This window comes from Myotis nattereri (assembly GCF_964212035.1).
Source record: "Myotis nattereri genome assembly, chromosome: 8".
NCBI lineage: Eukaryota > Metazoa > Chordata > Mammalia > Chiroptera > Vespertilionidae > Myotis > Myotis nattereri.
The window spans coordinates 84,317,977-84,339,389 of NC_138083.1; the positions used below are offsets into that span (position 1 = coordinate 84,317,977).

The window sequence follows — 21,413 nt, forward strand, 5'->3', positions numbered from 1 at the left end:
ATTGTCAAAAGGAAGACCACAGTCATTGGGAATATACAATCTAAAAAAATTACTCAAAGTCTCATGGGGAACACTGATGAACTGGAACCCTGGTCTTACCCCGCTCCTATCATCTACAACTTGTCCAATTCTGAGCAGTGTCTGTCTGTCCACAGTGACAATAAGGACAATGATATGTGCTACAGAGAAAAATTAGAAAAACAAAGTGGCTCGTGAAAAGCCATCTCTTTTAGGTCAGAGACTAGTGATTCAGTGAATTAGTCTAATGAACTAACGTCTGATAAAATCTCATTAATGAGACAGAGCAGAGCCCATATAAGGACACAGTGGTCGATGGAGCTCCTATGAGAAATCTCCATCCCTTTCCCAGGAAGACCCTGAATGCTCCCCCTTATTGAACAGAAAGCTGTTCTGTCTGTGGAGCAGCCCAGTCTCACTGCTTCACTAATAAACTCACTTCACTGTAAACTCCATGTTGGCTCACATTTGAATTCGTTCCTTCAGGAAGCCAAGAACCCAAAGTAGGCCATGGACCCCAGGGTCCCCAGGTCCCCCAACCACCTGCATCACTAAGGCATTATGTTTTTTTAGTAGAATTATATAGTCAACAAAGAAGATAATTAGTTCTAGATAACACTGTAGTTTTTGAACATCATGGTTTGTTTAAAATAAGCAATGGATTAAAATTCAAAGCTGAAATAGAACATCAAAAAGATATTTTAAAGAGATAATGTATCTAAAAATAATATAGTGAAAACTAAACTCAGAAAAATGTTTGAGCAACAAATATTAATAGGCAAGAAAAATAACTGTAGATCATCAGAAGAAATGTCATTTGATTATGTAAGAGGGAAAATCGGCTTCTCTAAACACACAACATCAGACAAAACACCTGCAGAACCAGATCAGGAATAACAAGATAATACTTAGAGCTTCTTTCTACTAAAGAACACAACATTATTGGGAAAGTGAGTTCTTCAGTTCTGCTATGAGGAGGCATGTCAAATTTCCACATGTTGTAAACAAACAAAGCCACATTACCCTCTGAGGTGACTACTTGTTCATTTTAATTCGTAAAGTTAAAGAACATAGACTCAAATAAATGTGTACATTCCCCAATATACATAAAGCAGTGGTTTAAGTCATGTGCCAACAAATTCAAACCTAAGACTACAGATACATTAGAGCTGAGTTAGTTAATAAAGCAATAATTTTAAGAGGTCATTGTACTGTTTGGGGTAGCATTCCCCCTAGAGCAGAACAAAGCAACCAACATTTTGATGGTAAAAGGCATTGCAAATTAAAGCCAGATGGACTTGGTCTCACTTAAAGAAAAGATGCCTCAGTGACTTACACTTGCAGGTCTGTAATGCCTGAGTTCACACCATGATTCTAGCTCAGGTGAATCATCTCTCAGGGGAACCACATGCTCTTTATGTGCACAGATTCAATGTACAAACAGGTTACAATTATCATTATTATATTTGCAGGGGGAAGGGAGGGATAGAGAACCAGACAGCGAGGATTAAATGCAGTTTCTCTAGACCACAGTAACAGGAAATACCACAAACTCTGGCCATAGTCACACCAACAGCTAGGCAAATTTTGGTAGCCTGGATACCTCTTACATTTGCTGTTTAGCACTAGTCACAGAAATCAGGGGACAGTGGTTCTTGAGAAGGAATATTTTTAAACTAATGAAAATCAAAGCTCTTTTCTTTCCTTTAAACTAGGTGTCACAACACATTGCCTCAATATCTTGCCTGCTAGAGTAATGTATTGTTATGCAAAACAAGAAAAAGCAAGAATGAGAAAACCCACAGAACAGATGACTGCCCGCTGTTTTACTGACCAGAATTTAATCCACAATGATGCTCTCTGACCTGACCATTTAAGGACAGTTAGAGGAATCCAGAGGCAATCAGACAATCAGTTAACTATGAAAAGTATTCCCCAAATGTGCTTTTTAACTGAATTCTTAGAAACAAATTTACCTGCAGCTATTTACTCACTGGTTTTAGATTATTTGTTACCCTTTTAAAAAAACTTTCCAAGTTTTTACAGAAAAGATACTAAAATATCATTGTACATAGTTCCATCACTATCTTTAAATGTGATTTTCTAAGTTTAGAACTAAATTTACATGAATCTAAAAGATGGACCCCCCCCCCCCCCCCCCCCGTAATAAGACCTAACTGCTTTCTCTGCCCAGATTCTCAGGCTGCCACACCACTGAGTGCTAGGATATAGAGCCTACATATTGAATTCTTCTGTCATGAATAACAGGGACTTGAACTTCCTATTGACTTATAGTATGTGCTACTTGAAAATAAATGCACCTAGGAAAAGGAATTACTAGTATCAATATTAAATACATCAAAAATAAACTTAAAAATAACATTTTAAAAGTTTATTTTAATGTGATCTGTATAAAAACATACCTATATCAATAGTAACTATACTTCTAACTCCCCAGAGTAGCTTCTGCTTACTTGTTTATTTAAAGTTAGAAGAATGACACAATTGCTAGTCACTAAACAGAGGAATGACAAGGAAGCCATAAGAGTTTTAGTCACTATTAGAAATTATATTCAGTAGTGAACTGATCTCATTTTCTTCTTTTCCCAGTGATAAGTAAAATATAAAACTTATCCTTTGGGTTAACTGAAAATCTGCCAATGTTTACTTTGTGAAAGCTGGTTTAAAACCTTTTAAAAATAGTGTTTAACCACTATTACTTTGAAGGGGAAAAAAATCAAACCTATATAAAAAATTAAAACCAAACTTAGACATTTGGGATACAACACTGGGAACTTTTATAAGGATTAGTGGTTTTGAAAAAGAGACACTGCATGTTTGGAGAGTAGAAACCTGATGAAATGGTACATATAGAATTGAGACCAAATAATACAGCTTTGAGTTTCTTGTTTCTACAGTCTATAACTCAATTTTAAGCCAGTTTTGAATTTAATTTTTTAAAAATATGTTTTTATTGATGAGAGAGAGAGAGAGAGAGAGAGGGAGAGAGAGAGAGAGAGAGAGAGAGAGAGAGAGAGAGAGAGAGAGAGAGAGAGAGAGAGAAATACTGATCAGCTTCTTCCTGCATGCTCCCCACTAGGGATCGGGCCTGCAACCCTGCCATGTGCCTTGACTGGGAATTAAACTGGTGACCTCTTGGTACATGGGATGATGCTCAACCAACTGAGCCACACAGGTCAGGACTAGCCAGTTTTTAAAGTATCTCCAACTAAAATTGTAAGTAGAGAACAGAAGTTCAATAATTTAAACACAAATATTAAAAGTGTATAATCATCAAATATCAGGCTTGTAGCTGGCTCTAAGGTGGGTTGAAATTATTTTAAGGGCAAAGTTATTTAATAAAATCATGTTATTATTAAAAGGCTTCTTGGGAGGCAATATAAGGTTAAAAAGTGTGGCTTTTTTACCCAGAATATTTGGGTTTTTAATACTGGCTTTGGTGTCTTCTAGCAAGGTATTGTAAATCACTCTGTGTATCAGTTCCCTCATCTATAATATGGGGGTAATGATATTAACTCTCTCACAGAGTTGCTTTGAGGATTAAAATAAAATAGTTAATAATGAGAAGAATGTCCATTACAGAGTAAGAGCTCAATAAATATTAGCTATTATCACCACTACTGGACAAAGAAAATTATATGTACACTCTCTCTAACACACAGCCTTTAGGAAATCTATACAGTACATCTAAAGTTCATTTAAAATTTAATTTTTAATGACCTGCCTCTTATAGAAGCTAGTTTGTAGAGCTGTTGTGTGAAACAAGCAATCTCTTGGAGCATATCTGACTCTAGTTTAAGATCGATATAAGAACGTGCATAGAAAATGCCCAAGAAAATTAGTAACTCTTCAATTCCCATTCCAGCTCAAATCTGTAAGATGGAGATTTAAAAGGTAACAGGATTAAAATAAAATTTTATAGTCTCAATATGTGAAATTAAAAATAAAATAAAAGCAGCTATCTGTTGAGAATAATTCCTTTGGCACACGTATGGGGAGATGCATTTATCTCACATCATAATGCTGTGACATTCAATAAGATGAAACTTTGATCAGAACAGGAACTCCAGAAACCTGGATTTGACTTCTAGCTTGTGTGATCTTTGCCAAAACATTTAGCTTCTCTCTATTCTCCTTTGCTTCCTCCTCTTTTGTAAGATAGAAATAAATCATTTCGTTGTCTATCTAACTCAGAGGGGTAGGATTAGGGTAATGCCATTCCTACTTTGACCAAATTGAAAAGGATTTACTTTTCTCATCCTGAGCATGATGATTTAGTTACTTAGTGCTAGTAGGTGAAACATTAACTTTTGATTTACATCACCGCCTATTTAAATTCTGGAAGTCAAATAAATGTAAGGGCTGGCATCATGACGTGCCAAGGCATGGAGAGTGGGTGGAATCACTTTTCTTCCATATACGGGAAACGCTGTATGTTTAAGTCTGTTAGACATTTAGTAACCAAGAATATTTCTATAATAAGCAGTTATGCAAGTCTGCATGTCTGAATATGTACATGAAATTCCCTGCAAATGGAAGCCGTAGGGGAACAGCATCCAATTGGGAGAACTTTGTAGCCATTCCAAATCCTCCATACATAGTCTAAACTTCCTGAGAAATTTTAATTTTTTTATTTAGGGTGTTCATCGTCAGGAACTGTGGTTACTTTTATACACCCATAGGTACATCAGCTAAGACTTGAGTGCCTCATTTACCAATGAAATCTAGATCTAGTACCATTAAGAATTTCATATTGTGGTTTCCTAAGATTATTTCTTTCTTATTTTGTTTCCATATGTCAAAATTCTCATCTTTCTTGCACATTAAAATTTACTTAATAAGTATCTTTTGTTATACGTATTTATTGATTTAATCTAAATTTCTTCCCTTTGACCAATAAATTGTACAGTATAACTCAGTGACATTTCAGTGCAAATCACTATGGCAGGCCAGTGTAACATTTACTTTGAGTCGGGTTTTCATGTTACTGTTGGTCTTCAATAAACCTTACCAATATTCTTATAGGTAACACTAGAGGCCTGGTGCACGAATTCATGCATGGGTGGGGTCCCCTGGCCTGGTGGGAGATTGGGGCCGGTCAGGGCCATCTCACCCAGTCCCGATCGGGGTGGCCAACTGGAGGGAGGGATCACAGGTGGTTGGCGGACTGTGGGAGGTGGGCTGTTGGAGGGCACTGACCACCAGGGGGCAGCTCCTGCATTGAGTGTCTGCCCCCTGGTGGTCAGTGCACATCACAGCTATTGGCCAGTCGTCCAGTTGTCCGGTCATAAAGGTCACTTAGGCTTTTATATATATAGATACTGAAATTATTTTACTAAACATTGCCAATTGGGTATCTATATATATAAAAGGCTAATATACAAAGTGTCCCCTCGGGAGCTCGACCGGGAGTTTGATCGCTCGCTATGACGTGCACTGACCACCAGGGGGTGGCGCGGAATGAAGGAAGGCCCTGGGCCAGCAGCCGGGGAAGGCAGGCCCCGACTGGCCCTGATTGCTGGCCAGGCCTAGGGACCCTACCCTGCATGACTTCTGTGCACTGGGACTCTAGTAGTATAATAAATGTGTATCCTTCTCCACTAGGTAATTTTGGATTTTAAAAAAGTTCATTAAAATTTTTAATACATATTGTGATATACTTTCTTAATCCTTATCTACATTTCTAAAATTTCATTCTGTTACTACTATTACAGCTGCTAGCATCTGTAATTTATTTATGCAAAAAAAAAAACCTACTTAGGACTAATTTTCCAGTATTGTATTTAAATTTCAAGAGGCAAATTTAATATAAAATAATTTTACTTTTCCCTCTGAATTTCTTCTGCTTATTTAGAGTGGCCATAGGAAATGTTATTTTTGCATTTTTATGAGGTATCTTTCAAAGCATGCCGAAATTGCTTTGATGGTTATGATTTATCATAAAGATAAAAACAAGTGTAAAATACTTAGCTGAGAGGCTAAGCAATGCAATTCCATATATTCAAGAATTAAAGAGCCTTCCTTTGCCAGGCAATTTTACTACGTATCTATGGAAACTATAACCAGAATACTTCATTATCTAATGATGCTATTTTGAATGCTATTTTGAGGTGTAGTAGCATTTTAACAGGATAGCCATCTTACAGCTTCTGGTCAAGTAACCTCTGAAGAAGTGGTCATTATTAGACTAAGCAAGCCTGCAAAAAATTACCTGTAATAAACTAAAATCATTCAGTTTCAGCAAATATGAAGCACCTATTGTGTATCTAAGTATTGCTTGCATATGTGCTAGGGATTGATGGATTGAAAAAGCACACATTTTCTTCCCTTGTGGGCTTATGTCTACTCTAGGAGAGAGACAGAAAAAGAAAGGACATGTGTGTGAGACAAAACATCATATTAAGTACTAGAGGAGGCCTGGTGCACGACATTCGTGCATTGGAGGGGTTCCTCAGCCCAGCCTGCGCCCTCTCGCAGTCTGGGGCCCCTAAGGGAAGTCCACCTGCTGGGCAGAAGCGGGCCTAAGCCGGCAAGTGGACATCCCCCAAGCTGTCCTTGGCACTGCCTCAGAGGCACTGCTCTCGCCAACCGTGAGCCCAGCTTCTGGCTGAGTGGTGCTCCCCCTGTGGGAGCACACTGACCACTAGGAGGCATTGAGTGTCTGCCCCCTGATGGTCAGTGTGCGTCATAGCGACCAGTCATTCTGCCATTCAGTCGATTTGCATATTAGGGTTTTATTATATAGGAGGATAACAACAGGTTTGGGGAGAAGGGGAAACCTGTCTGAGGAATTAACAAGTGTTAAGAAATACAGAGCAGGGAAAAGAACAATCTAGACAGGAAAGAACATGTAAAAAGCTCTAAGATGGAGAAGGGGTCAGCAACAGGAAAAGATAACTTGTGAGCTAGAGAATGTACCACCCCGAGGGCAGAGGGGAGCCACTGAAGGGTCTTCACCAAGGAAGAGACCATGTGATTTCCAGGATCTGAAGATGCTTGCTAGGTGAGGAGTCAGGAATGGGAGTGATGTGAGGGAGGTGTGAACAGGACGGGAGGCCTTCACAGTCCAGGTCTGAGATAAGGGTGATCTGAGGGAGAGGGGCTGGCAACAGGGGCAGAGAAAAGGAGAGATTCCATTTAAATTTTGGATCCAGAACTGAAATGGATGGAATGAAGATGGACATGGGGGGGTAAGGGGGGAAGAAAATATTGATTATTCTCATGTGATGACCACAGGCAACCCGATGGACAGACACACCACTTACTGAGCAGACTGAAAGAAAAGGTTTGTGGAGGAAGGTTAAGAGTTCACCTGAGAGATGGGGACTGTGAGAGGTCTGAGTGGAGATGCTAACATGAAGGCAAATGACAGTAGCTGACAATATGGGACTGAGCTCAGAATTTCAGCTGGAGTTATCAATTTGGGAAGCACTGGCACATGGGTGACATGAAAAGTCACAGAAAGAGATGAAAATGCCCAAGGTGAGAATTTAAGTAAAAAGAGAAGACCTTAGGATCAAACTTGAAGGAATTCCAGTATTTAAAGCAATCGAGCCCACAAAGAAATGCAAAAAAGGTGGGAAGAAAGCCTGCAACATGCTGTCACACATGCCAAGAGAAGGGGGCGGGGCAAAGCTGTCCACCTCAGCTGAGACCCAGCGAAGACGGCAGCTAGGTTTGTCAAGCTTTGCCCTCCTGGCTTCCACAGAACACACAGCAGTAATTCATCCCTGTAATTCTTGAGATGGAAAAATAAAACTCCAAATCCCCAAACCAAGAAACATAGTGAATACATAGAAAAGTGATTTTTAAAAAAACATTAATTGCCTATTGTTTATTCTTCCCAAGTTTTCTGATCTGAATTTACCTGTTCTATTTTGACTTACACGGCACTGAGTACTAAAGTAGTAAATCTTCAGACTGAACACATTACAGAAAAAGGAAGAAGCTTGATGACAGAATCGAGTAGTGAATAAGTAACTCAAAAGGAAACCATAATGGTTTAAGCGGGATAATACATTTCATTTCTATGCCACAGAAGTGGCATAGAAATCAATAAAGCACACAGCCACAACAGAATTATTAAGACAGCATCATATGAAAAATTATTACTATGGTTTCAAATATTTATTCAATACAGATTTAGTGAGCGGCATATACTCTGACAAGACTGTTCTAGGGATTTTTAAAAACTCTTTTGAGAAAACTCATTTGAGCACTGTCTTAGTTTAGACTGAAGATGCAATCTTTTCAGAGCAAAAAATGGCACCCGATGTGATTTGTTAAAACTCGAGACATACCACATAGGTAAAAAATACTCCTAAATTTGAAAGTGCCACAGTTTAGGGAAAGATTTAATGTTGTGCTCACTTAGAATTATAGACCTATTCAGTTAAAAAGAAAGACAAAAGAATTTATAAAAATTCTAAAATAAGCCATGGGAAAATCTTCTGGGACCACAGATCAGAAGATTCCCATTAACCATTTCAGCTCTTTGCCGATTAATAAAATGATAATACATTATGTTGGAAGGAGGGGAAAAGGCAAAAACGTGTATTTAACTTGGGCAGTGAAGGGAGGGCAAAGAAAAGGGAGAGGAGAAACTTATAATTTAAATGTATACAATGCTTTTAAATGCCTAAAAAATAAATTTAAAATTATTTAAAGAAGAAATGTTATGTATATTTTACTAATATTCCACAACTATTTTATACATTATCTAGTTTTTGTCCATATGGATATGATTTTATACATTTGGCTTAATAGTACTATATACTTTTTACACTTATCATATAAAATTTTTTCCATATTTCTACTTATTTTTTTCTCTATATAATACTAGAAGCCCGGTGCATGAGATCTGTGCACTTGGAGGTGTGGGGGGGGGGGGGCACGGGACTGGGACCCCCTCAGCCCGGCCTGCACCCTTTAGCAGTATGGGAGCTGTCAGTCAGATATCCTTAGTGCTGCCGCCACCACCGCTGCGCTCAGCCAGCCCAGCTTGTGGCTGAGCAGAGCTCCCCCTGTGGGAGCACACTGACCACCAAGGGGCAGCTCCTGCATTGAGCATCTGCCCCTGGTGGTCAGTGCGCACCACAGCAACTGTTCGTTTCACCATTCAGTCGATTTGCATATTACTCTTTTATTATATAGGATTTTTTAAAAAAATATATATTTTATTGATTTTTTACAGAGAGGAAGGGAGAGAGATAGTCAGAAACATCGATGAGAGAGAAACATCGATCAGCTGCCTCCTGCACATCTCCTACTAGGGATATGCCCGCAACCCAGGTACATGCCCTTGACCGGAATCGAACCTGGGACCCTTCAGTCCGCAGGCCGACGCTCTATCCACTGAGCCAAACCGGTTTCGGCTATTATATAGGATTTTTAATGGCTGCATGATATTCCATTGAGTTGAGAAACTATAGTTTACTTGGTCATTTCCTTATTTTGTTCTTAAATATAATTTTTTCCTTAAGTTGAGTTCTTTCCTTAGGATAAATTCCAAGATATTAACATTTTGGTGACTTTGGGTAGTTGTTTCTTTATAGCAATCCCCTATTTTCTGCCATTTTTTATCTTACATATGGGCATCCCAGCTCACATTTTCAGTCTCTTTTATAGCAGTTGCATGTAAACTCTGACTTTAGAGACTTCTTCTATTTTTGCCTTTTGAAAAGAAGACCCACAATTTTCAATAGATTCTATGAGTTCTATGCCCCTACCTGCTTAATTTTATAACAAGAGAACATACTGTTTCTAATTGCTACGTGTCAGAAAATAACTGAAAAGCATTGCCGATGTTCTCTCAGCTTTCTAGCATCAGGCAGCAACAAACCAAAGCCCCGAGTTAATAGTAATTCAAAGAAGTGACACCGTTAAAAGGGAGGGGATGATCTGAACACTAAACTTTTCCTTGATTTCTCCTATCTCAGGCCCAATAGTATCATGCTAGTATAAGTCATCTCTGATTTATAGAAAATGTGTGTTAAAATGTCAACTACATGCCCTGGCTGGTTTGGCTCAGTGGATAGAGTATCAGCCTGTGGACTGAAGGGTCCCGGGTTCGATTCTGGTCAGGGGCATGTACCTTGGTTGCGGGCACATCCCCAGTAGGGGTTGTTCAGGAGGCAGCTGATCGATGTTTCTCTCTCATCAATGTTTCTAGCTCTCTATCCCTCTCCCTTCCTCTCTGTAAAAAATCAATAAAATACATATTTTAAAAAAAATGTCAACTACAAAGTACAAAGCAGTAATGCCATACTGCCCCTCTATGCTGAGGCATGATACACACTAAACGGCAGGTGCACATTTTTTCTGACACTTGAGATCGATGGCGCCCCTCCTTCTTACTACTCCCACCATCATTATGTTTACTCTACACTCACCCATGACACGTTGCAAATTGTTGATTTTATACCTACTCTTTGTGTAAATAAAATGAGTGAGAAATATAAAACCCCAATGGCTAATTTCTACCTTCTTATAAAATCACATCTGCTTAGCTGAATGAGCCTCGATAGAAACTTGGGTGGAACCTCACAGCCAGCTCTCAGATGTGCTTGCAGAGCAAGAAAGAGAACTCAAAATTCATATGCAATTAACAGCAACTGTAGGGTCTATTTCATATAGAAACCAGAGCACTCCCAACTATTATAAATTAAACCCAAAGATTTCCAAATGGAGTAAAGTACAGAAAAGTTCTTTCAAGTTGACATGACAACTCTGTGGTTGAAAGCTTTTCTCTCTCCCATGAAACACACTATGAAGTACTTAAGAAGACATTTGTAAGCAAACAAATCCCAGCTATTGTTTTAAAGAATTAGTATCATTTCAAATATAAATTTCCTCTTCAATCATTTAATTGGCGTGTCCCATTTAAACATGCAATTACCAGTCATACACAGCATGCAGCATGCAGAAAATGGACAGCAGAGGTTAATAACCTGGAAGCATAGGATCTGAGAATGTGAGAGCAAGTTAAAGACCAGAGTTCCTCTCCATTGTCACTGAGGCTCGAGAAGCAATGCTGAAGCGTAGAACAGTGAGAGTGGGGGAAACACAGTTTGTCCAACACATAAACATATCTCCGCAAGTGGCGGCAGGTATAACTGAAAGACAAGGGTAAAAGGAGAAAAACAGAAAGAAAGGAGTTTTCCTTTGAAAAAATAAATCATTCTCAATGTCCTCAAAGCTTTGTGTACTAGTATTTTCACTAGATGGTACCAAAGGGAGGAGGGTTGGGGGGGGGGGGGGAGGAAACAACTCTTAAAAGAGAATATAAAGAAGAAAAAAAAGAAAGAAAATGAACAACATAATTAAAAAATGGGCAAAAGACCTAACCAGACACCTCACCAAAGAAGATATATGGGATGGCAAATAAGCATATGAAAAGATGCTCCACATCACGTTATGAAGGAAATACAAACGAAAACAACAATGAGATAGCGCTGCACACCCATCAGAATGACCCAAATCTGGAACATGCCAACACCAAATGCAGGTGCGGATGTGGAGCAACAGGAACTCTCATTCACTGCTGGTGGGGATGCAAAGCAGAACAGCCACTTTGGAAGAGTTATGGTTTTCTTACTAAACTAAAATACTCTCACCATATGACCCAGCAATCATGCTCCTTGGTATTGAGCCAAATGAATTGAAAATGTATGTTGACATAAAAACCTGCACATAAATGTTTATAGCAGCTTTATTCATAATTGACAAACTATAAGTAACCAACATGTCCTTCAGTATGTGAATGGGTAAATAAAGTGTGGTACGTCCCCACAATGGAGTATTATTCAAAGCTAAAAAGAAATGAGCTATCAAGCCATGAAAAGACATAGAGGAATCTTAAATGCATATTGCCAGGTGGATGAAGCCAATCTGAAAAGGCTACATACTGTATGATTGCAACTCTATGACATTCTAGAAGAGGCAAAACCACTGCGACAGTAAAAAAAAAAAAAAACTAATTAAAAACTTTTTGTTATGCTTTTTGGCCATATGAAGAAATTTGAAAAAACCCTTTCACATTTATGACCTAGTTATTTTTCTGACCCCACATTCTATTGTGGTAATTAATTAAAATCAGGGCTCACAATGTCCCTATAAAAAATAGTAAAATTGCAAAATAAAGATAATGAGTGACATGTTGACTATCCTGTCCACCAACAATTCTGTCATGCTCAGGTCCCGAGGCTTCCTAACTCTATAAAGAGATATTTTAACTGAGTCCTGGAAAGGACTCCAGGACTCAATCCACCAAAGGAAAATAAGACTTAAGAAAACATAAAAACTGTGTTATTTAAAAATGTGAGCGACCATCATCTTAAACAAATGCTCAAGTTACAAGTACGAACAGCAAAGCAGACAACATGTGTCTCCTGATCTGATCACAGCAGAGCCTCCCTCTAATCCTGAGGAATCATCAAACGAATCTAAGCTGAGGGGCATTTTACCAAACCAACCAACCAACCAACCATTCTGTGTTCTTCAAATTCTCAAAGACCCAGACTAAGGAACTGTCTGAGTTAAAGGAGACGAAGAGGACAACTAAACTTCATGTGTGATTCTGGGCTTGGATCCCAGACTTGGGGGGAGGGTGGTGGTGGTGGCAAAAAAGCATTTTTCCCTAGGAAAAAAATGAGTGGGGCAAATGACAAAATCTGAGTGCTTGCAGATTAGTCAATAGTACTTTCTCAATGTTAATTTCCTGGTTATGATAAATGTCCTTGTTTTTAAGAAGTACACACTGAAGTTCTTGATGGTTAAAGGTACATCATGTCTATAAACTTATTCTCAAATGTTTCAAAAAACAGACATATTACAGCAAATATGGAAAGTAAAAAATATTTACACTATTTTTATATATATAATTTCAAGATAAAAGTTCTTTAAAAAGTACAATATAAAAACATCAAAAACTCATTTAATTTTCATCTAAAACATAAAGAAAACAACTAGTCTTTTTTATATACTGAATATACTGAATAATATCCATTTTAAGATTATAGGATTGAAATCTAGAGCCCTAAAGTGTCATTCTGATCTCTATATTTAAAGCTTAGGATATTAGAAAAGCTACAGCGTGGGAAATAAGCAAATGTGGTCTGGAGTTAGCCCATAAAAAACAGTCACTGTTACTTAAGAGTTGCATTTTTATAGAAAATAAAATCTCTTTAGTACCTTTTTACATGAAAATGCCCAAGATTGTGCAATGTATGGTTCTGAAATGTTACTTGATCTGGTTATGCTTCACCAAAGTAAAGTATGAAAATGTTCTTTCCTAGAACAACATTTAATTCTGTAAGACATCCAAAAAACCACAAGCAAAGAGCGATGCTTAAATACAACAAGCCCAGTTAGGCCTCCTAATAATGTAGTTTACAGCACTTTGATGATAAAATTACAACATTTCCAGAGCAACTTTTTACTAATTTATTTTCTTACGTGCTTAACAAACTTAAAAAAAAAAAACCCACCACCATGAGATTATGATGAGCAGGTTAAATTTATGGACTATCTAAAATATTCCATGTATTCCTTTCCAATCTTCCTGTTTTCTTTTTTTAGAAAAAGCTTGTTACCAGATTCACTGGTTGATATAAAGTATCAAGAAATTAAACTAATAAATGTTTAGAACCAATTGAAGAAAAATTATAAAAATTTACAATTGGGCATAAAAGAAGTCTTGAATAACTGAAGAGATACCAGCATGTTTTCGGATGAAAAGTCAAAATATTATAGAGGATGCCATTATCCTCCAAAGATTCAAAGTCCCAACAGGAATGTTTGATTTTAAAAATGTAACTCTCTTAAAGTGGTTCTAGATTTTTTCTTTTATTTTAAGGGTCCAATTTAAACACTAATAAAAGATATGAATCTCCTTCAGAAAAATGTACCAAGTCATATACACGCAAAATTTTATGTAAAATTTCAAGATCCTCAGAGGGCCCCTAAGCCCATTCATATTATCTCTATGCCCCAGATTCGTGAAATGCAAGTGTTGGGCTGCTGTGTAGAAGAAGAAATAAGTAAAAAAGCCAAGAAGACTTTGAGAAAGAGTAATCAGGAGGAATTTAAGCGTGTGTTATTAAAATACATAAGGCTGTCACAAGAACAGTGCATGGTATTGGAAGAAGAACAGACATATGAATTGATTCCCATGTTTTGGCTTGCATACAAGGTGATGTCATTCACTGAGGCAGGGAACAGGAAAGAGCAGTGGGGCGGGCTGGGGAAGGGCAAGATTTGCAATTTGGACATGTTGACTTTGAGATGACTCTGAGAACTCAAAAGGTGATTATCAAGCATCTGACTGGGCAAAGTGGTCTCAGGAGTCTGAGGATGGGTCTGGCCTGGAGATGTATGTTGAATAGACGGGAGTGGCTGAGATCACCAACAGAAGGAGTAGAGAAGGAAGGGAGTCTAGGGGTAACCTTGAGAAAGACCAGCATTTAATAATTTCATAAATCTAGATGGAGGATGATAAACCTGCATAGAATTTTGAGGAGTGGCCAAAAAACAAACAAAAGAAGAAACCGAGAAGAGATTGCTTTGGAGGAAAGACTAGTTAACAGTATTAAATACAATTAAGAGGGCAAGATGGAAAATGACCACTGGATTTAGCAATGTTGAAGTCATCACTGACCAAGAGTCCTTTTTGTTAGAAACTTCAAAAATTATCATTCATTAAAACACAACCCCAGATATAAGACCTATCTTTAATTCCACTGATTAGCTCATTTACATGAATTAAATATCATTAAGTTTCCAGGAGAGATTTGTGCAAACCAAAAAATTTATAAAATAGCTCACACACAGTTTACACAGCATAAACCTTCCAATACAGTGTGGCTCTCCAAAGCTCTCCAAGAAAACAAGCACAGGGAATCTGGGATGCACGTCAGGAAACTGCACACAGTGGTGGAAGCACAACCCCTGAATCATTTAACTCACTGGCAGCTGAAGCCATTTTTCCTGGAGCTAAATCTATTGCCAGCAGTGAAGATCCTGGGAATCTCTAGCATAAAGGATTAACAGACTGGCCCCAGCACTGGAAAATACATTGAAAGGAACAATCCCGTACTCGCTCAGAAGGGATGAAATGACCTAATATCCCACTGCCAGATCTAGAAAGGAACGGAGATGGCAGTAACAATAAAAAAGGGCCTCTTTCACGATAAAAGGTTACAATATAAACTTCTTTTCTGTCATTTGTTCTATCTCAGTTGCTAAAGAAATTCAAAATAAGAAAATTCCCTAGATTTGTAACATATAACATTTTAATCAATTAGAATTTCTACTGTCATTAATGCTTGAAATTTAATCAAATCCTTTGTTGACTTAAAAATCTTCAAGTACTTGCATCCTAAATTAGCTATTTATTTTGGGATATTAGTCTATCAATACATACTTAAACATTAATAGAAACTTAAAAGCCAAATATTTTAGATAACAGTTTCACAATGTGTTTGTCAAATTATTTGCTTACTGATTTTAAAATATTTGTTATAATCAGATATAAATTTGGTAGTATCTATAGGATTAGTCAGATTTTCTTTTAGGGACAAACTTTATTTCCAAGAATGTTTCTGAGAACGTCAGCTTGCCTTTGAAGACCTGATCATAGTTTACTTTATAAAATCTCATTTTCCACTTTATAGAAAACAAAGTAGTTTAAAGCACTGCTTTTCATATACTACCAAAGTAAAGGGGACAAGGCACTTGGAAATTAATGTCTTTAAGTTCTGTAAACAGTCAGGGTAATATGTACCAGATACCTAAAAATGTTAGATTGAGCAGATGAAAATTTACATGGTACTCATTAAATGTACCATCGTCTCTTATTTTAAAGATGATGTTATAATCTATACTAGAGGCCCGGTGCACGGATTCATGCACCAGTGGAGTCCCTTGGCCTGGCCTGTGCCCTCTCACAATCTGGGACCCCTCGGGGGGTGTAAGACTGCTGGTTTCAGCCCGATCCCTGCAGGTCAGGCCGAGGGACCCCACTGGTGCACAAATCCATGCATCCATCCTCTAGTATGCATATAAAATCTCTGGTTAAGCTCTTCCCACCCTCCTCCCTCCCCTCTGAGATTCATCAGTCTGTTACATGTTTCCATGCCTGTTTGTTGAGTGTCTGCCCCCTGGTGGTCAGTGCACATTATAGCTACCGGTCAAATGGTCAAGCGGTTGCTTAGGCTTAGATATAGATATAGATATAGATATAGATATAGATATAGATATAGATATTATAGTATGGATAAACAAATCAACATTACCAGCCTCACTTTCTATATAGCATATGTATAAAAAATATCTTTTGACTTTGGACAAAGCAACTATTTAAAAGGAATGTTGCCGTGGCTCTCCATCACAGACCTTTGATCTGCAAATGCCCAGCATGGCCATGCAGCAATGCAGAACTGGCTTGCTTCCCAGCAATGCAGTTATGCTATGTGGCTTGAAGTTATAGTTCAGTGTGTTAATAGCATGATGCTGTCTGCTCTACTTCTGGCCTAATAAGCAACGTTTCAAAAATTCCTTCCAAGTTCCTTTCTAACACTTTCTTTTCATGAACTTAAGAGTTAGAAGGAAGAAATCACTAACAGGAATTTCATGAGAAAATTTACTTGAAAATAATTTCTTGATTGGATTTGTTTATAATTTGTATTTTAAAAGAAACCTTTCAATATGTCATTATGTTCCTTCTTGTGCCAAGGGAAGTGGTGGATTGACAGAGCACATATTAAAATGATGACTCCCATAGATGGATGCCAAATTGGTTCCAGTGAAGGTGGAGTTGATGGAAGGAAAAAAAGACCTAAAGCACATGCTCATTACAGAAATAGCTATCAACAACAGAGAACTCAAGCCTAAAATTTTAAATTTCACTTTTACACATCATCTGGAGAAACTGAGAGACTGGTTTTTAACAATCTAGTCTTTGGGGGACATTAATGATGACTATATACTAGATTCAAAAGTGTCGCTCAGTCTACACGCATCTGTCTACACTGAATAATATGGGGTATAAACACTACGAATATAAGGGATATATACAGGTATAAAATACAAATGTATTTTACAAATACATAGGTATAAAATAGCATATTCAGCACATTTTATGACCATCAAACAGCTTGCTCACTTCTGAAGTCATTATATTTTACAAACCCCTGCTGGACAAAAAGATTTATAGCCATTATAAAATTCTTCTGAAAAATTTGAGTTCTGAGTCTTGATTCTTCAACATCATGCCGCAAATATTACATCAGTGAAGTTAGATAATCTGGAACCATGAAAAAGGGCCAATTTTGCTAACACTGATTAAACATTTATGTCATATCCCTTCTACAGCAGAGCTGGAAAAATACACACGAGACAAAATGTTTTACACAATCCTAAGACTTGAAAATCTATTGAGGTCATTAAAAGAAGAGCAAGTGTTCATATGTAGAAATTATGCTAATAACTCATCACCAGAAGACCATCTCAGAGTAATTTTTCAGTTGTGGCCCTGGATATACACTGACACATCCACCCTCCCTGACTCCTTCACCCACGTGGGTGTGGTGACACACGCTAAACCCACATCTGTGAGCTGGCAGGCCAGGATCCGGGTGCTGTCTGCTACAGGAAGGTGGTCATCGTGAAACTGAAGCTCACTGCTGCAGGTGGGCGGAGATGAAAAGCCTGATCGTGGTCTCCCCAGCTCAACGCTCTCATCAGCCCAACTGAAATATTAGCCTTTCTACCATAGTAACTGACAGACACATCAGGACACCTTTCCTGGGGGAACAGACAGGCCAGGCATTCTTTTGCTTCTGGGTCTTTGCACCTGCTGCCAACTAACTGGGGATGTCATTTCATCTCCTTGTCCTTCTGGCAAACTTCTCCTCCTCCATCCGTTAAGTGTGACTCTTCCACGAGGCTTTCCCGCTTGCTTCAGGCACATCTGCTGCCTTCCCTTCTGGGTCCTAGTGTGCCTTGTGCTTACTTGCCAACACATGGTATACGCAGTTGTCTTTGTTCCTATCTGCCCTCTCAACCACAACCCCTGTGAGGGCAGATCTTGAATTTTTATTTTTGTTTCCCTAGCACCCAGCACCATACCTGGCATTAAGAAAGGAAAATATTTATTGATTCACGAGAGTAAACCTGACAAAAATTAATGTCCCATATTCAATGCTCCACGAGTTTTCTTGTTTGTAAGAGTTTCTATGCATTTACACTACACTGACAACCACACTGTAGGCTGGGCTGGGATTCAGAGTCATAACCATAAACATAAAATTACTTCCTTCCTTAAGAGTGAGCAAAGGGCTATAAATCACTGGCAACAGGAACTTACACAATAATTTCTCTCTAAGGCCTTAACTGCTATTTTTTAAAAATCTTAAAAGAATCCCATGATTTGTCTACTTTGCAAAAGCACACAAGAATCAATCGTTTTAATCACCTCAACCATTCCAACCAAACAAAAACTTCCTATTTTCTTTCCATGGAATAGAAAACTGGAACACCAATATTAACCTCAAAACTAGCCACCCTGAAATGGTTCTGAAGGCCTTAACTAGCCATCACTTCATTCATTCTATTAATTACTTTATTTTGGATCTAAATCAGCAACAATCGGCAACCTCTAGAGAGAGGTGCCTTATGAAAGAAAGTGGAAAGACAGACAAGCCAAAGTGCCTTTTTTGTGATTATTCATGGAAGGAGAAAACAGGGTACAAGGAAGACCTATCTCATGATGAAAGGGACACAGGTGCTTATTGATCAACATCTGAATAAACAGCTATTAGTTCTCTGACTCTCCCATCTTTATTTGGTATCCTATATAATAAAAGGCTAATATGCAAATCGATAAGAAAACAAACTCAGACATATCATAATTCCATATATTTACTAATTGACAAAATAATAAATCTATGACAACGGGAAGTATAACAATAAGGACAGAAGGGAGTTCTGTGGAAAATTAAGTATCAGGAGAAAAGTATTAAGTAGGAATTGTATTACCCCAGAAGACATGTTGAAGTCTTAACCCACAGTACTTTTGATATCTTTAGAATTGGGGTTGTGCAGACATAATTAATTAAGATGAAGTTACACTGGAGTAGGGTGGGCACTTAATCCAATATGACTGGTGTCCTTATAAGAAAAAAGAGACACAGAGACAGAAGAAACACACAGGGCGAAGGCAGCCATGTGATGATGGGAGCAAAGATTAGAGCAATGCCTCTACAAGCCAAGGAACAGCAAGAACTGCCAGCATCCCCGGGAGCTAAGAGAGGGCAGGAACGCTTCCTCAGCAGGTTTCAGAGGAGGCGTGGCTTTGCCAGAGCTTGGTTTTGGACTGCTCACCAATGTCTCCATTGCTTTCAGCTCCCAGTTTGTGGTGCTTTATTACCCCAGCTCTAGGAAATAATGAAGTGGGCAAGATGTGCCTACTCAATTGGAAATGACGAGAACATGGCGTGGTGCAGTCATTATGACGTAGACTCCTTCCCTGTGGGCTCAGTGGCTCTCGGGGCTGAGGCGAGTGGACTAGATGATGGGGAGAGGCTGGGCTGGCAGCTGAGAACAGCAGCATAGATGGGCCTTTCTGCTTGTTTTAATTTCATCATTACTTAAAATGAAGGACTCAAAAAAGGAAGAGAACTTAAACATCATCTAGCTTTTCTCAACTGTTTTCCTGCCACTGGAACACTGGCCAACAGATACAACACTTTTTACTCCTGTGTACAGCTTCCACGGAGCTGGCTCAACCTGTCTTTTCTTCCCAATTTAGAGAGCATACAGGCTGCAGGAGAATGAAAGGGTGTTAATCCATTCTAATTTATATTACAAAAGAAACAGTTACTCTATCACTAGACACAAATGACTTGCAATACCTCACACCTCCTTGAAGAAGACTGCTCTGGCCAGCCAGCTTAAAGAAGCTTCCTGTCACTATCACCTCACCGGTCGTCCTTCCACCTATTAGTCCCCTCGGTCTCTGTTTACTTGTCTGTGATCTGTGTCCCTGCTCAGCAGCCCCAGGACTGCCTGGTCTAGTAGGAAGAGAAGTAAAGAGTCAGTTACGGCACAGCATACTATTAAAAATGCCATGAGTACATGGCAGAGGTTGGGGTGAATGGTGATGGAAAGGCGAGAATCAAACATAAATGAGGAGACAGGAAAAAAGGGTCCCAGAGGAAGTGACAGCTAGGCTGAGACCTGAAAGAGGAACTGGAAGAATAACTAAAAATATCATCTCTGGCTTGATGGTACTCATGAAGAAGAGTGTTAGAACAAAGCAGAATGAGAGCAGATTTTCCAAAAATGTTCCTTCACATTCAAACCATACCTTTTTAGTATTCTTGATGTCTTCTTAGAGTACACGTCTGTAGCTTGCAAGAACTTGTGATATAACTATCCTATATAATAAAAGCCTAATATGAACATTGTCCCCTCAATCAGGAGTTCGACTGCTCACTATGATGTGCAATGACCACCAGGGGGTAGCGCGGAACATGGTGGGTATCAGCAACATGGTGCTGGCAGCGGGCGGCAGTGGAGGCACTGCAGGCCCCGAAGGGCTCCAATGAGAGCGGGACTGTGGCAGATGGTGGAGCAGGTGAGCAGGTGGCGCCAGGCCAAGACGGTGCTAGTGGGGCCCGACTGCCCAGCTGATCACCCCGCAGACAGCGACTAGCAGCAGTGGCAGGGGGCCCAATGACTCAGGCGGGGGGGTGAGGGGGGCACGAGGGCCTGGGGGCCCAGGTGCTGCCCAGGGTCCAGAGATCAGCTGGGACCTGCCCTTCCACGCCAGACACTTGGCCAGGCCTAGGGACCGTACCTGTACACGAATTTCGTGCACTGGGCCTCTAGGAACTTAAATAAAGGAACAAAGGGCCCTAATCGTCTCTAAAATGTCAAGACTTACATAGCAGGTACTTGAAAAATAATGTTCTTTCATTCAGTGTTATATGTTATAATGTTGATGAGATGAACTTGTTTATATCAATTAGCCTATGGTAAACCTGGTTTCAGTACACATAGTTTTTGCTTAAAGTCACAGAACCTTTCCACAATGTTACGTGAGGACTTACTGTACATGTGGTATAATCAAAATCTGCTGCACAAATGTTTATCTTCCAGAAAAAAGAGTAATTTTTCCTTTACACTTCAACTGTGTCTAGGTGCTGACTTCTTTTAAATCCAAGTGATTCTGGCTGTTTGCAGCATCATTTTTCACTAAAAAACCGCTTTGATGTTTATAATCTATTATTTAAACATTAAATCGATTTATAAAGGTAAAAATATGGCTTTAATAAGTTGCAGTTGTGGCTTCTATGTTTCAGATGGTAACCATC

General features: G+C 38.8%; 1 protein-coding gene across 2 annotated transcripts in view; it reads right to left on the reverse strand.

Annotated features, from left to right (window-relative positions):
• The window catches only part of DYM (dymeclin), a 252,328-nt gene that overhangs the window by 82,874 nt on the left and 148,041 nt on the right, over positions 1-21,413 (reverse strand). Inside the window, exon 14 of one of the 2 annotated variants that reach the window (XM_081097586.1) lies at positions 10,989-11,153. The exons of the other annotated variant lie outside the window; for it this stretch is intronic. Within the exon in view, the coding sequence (XP_080953712.1) occupies positions 10,989-11,153 (165 nt within the window). The remainder of the gene's footprint in view (positions 1-10,988; positions 11,154-21,413) is intronic. 2 annotated transcript variants of the gene reach the window in all.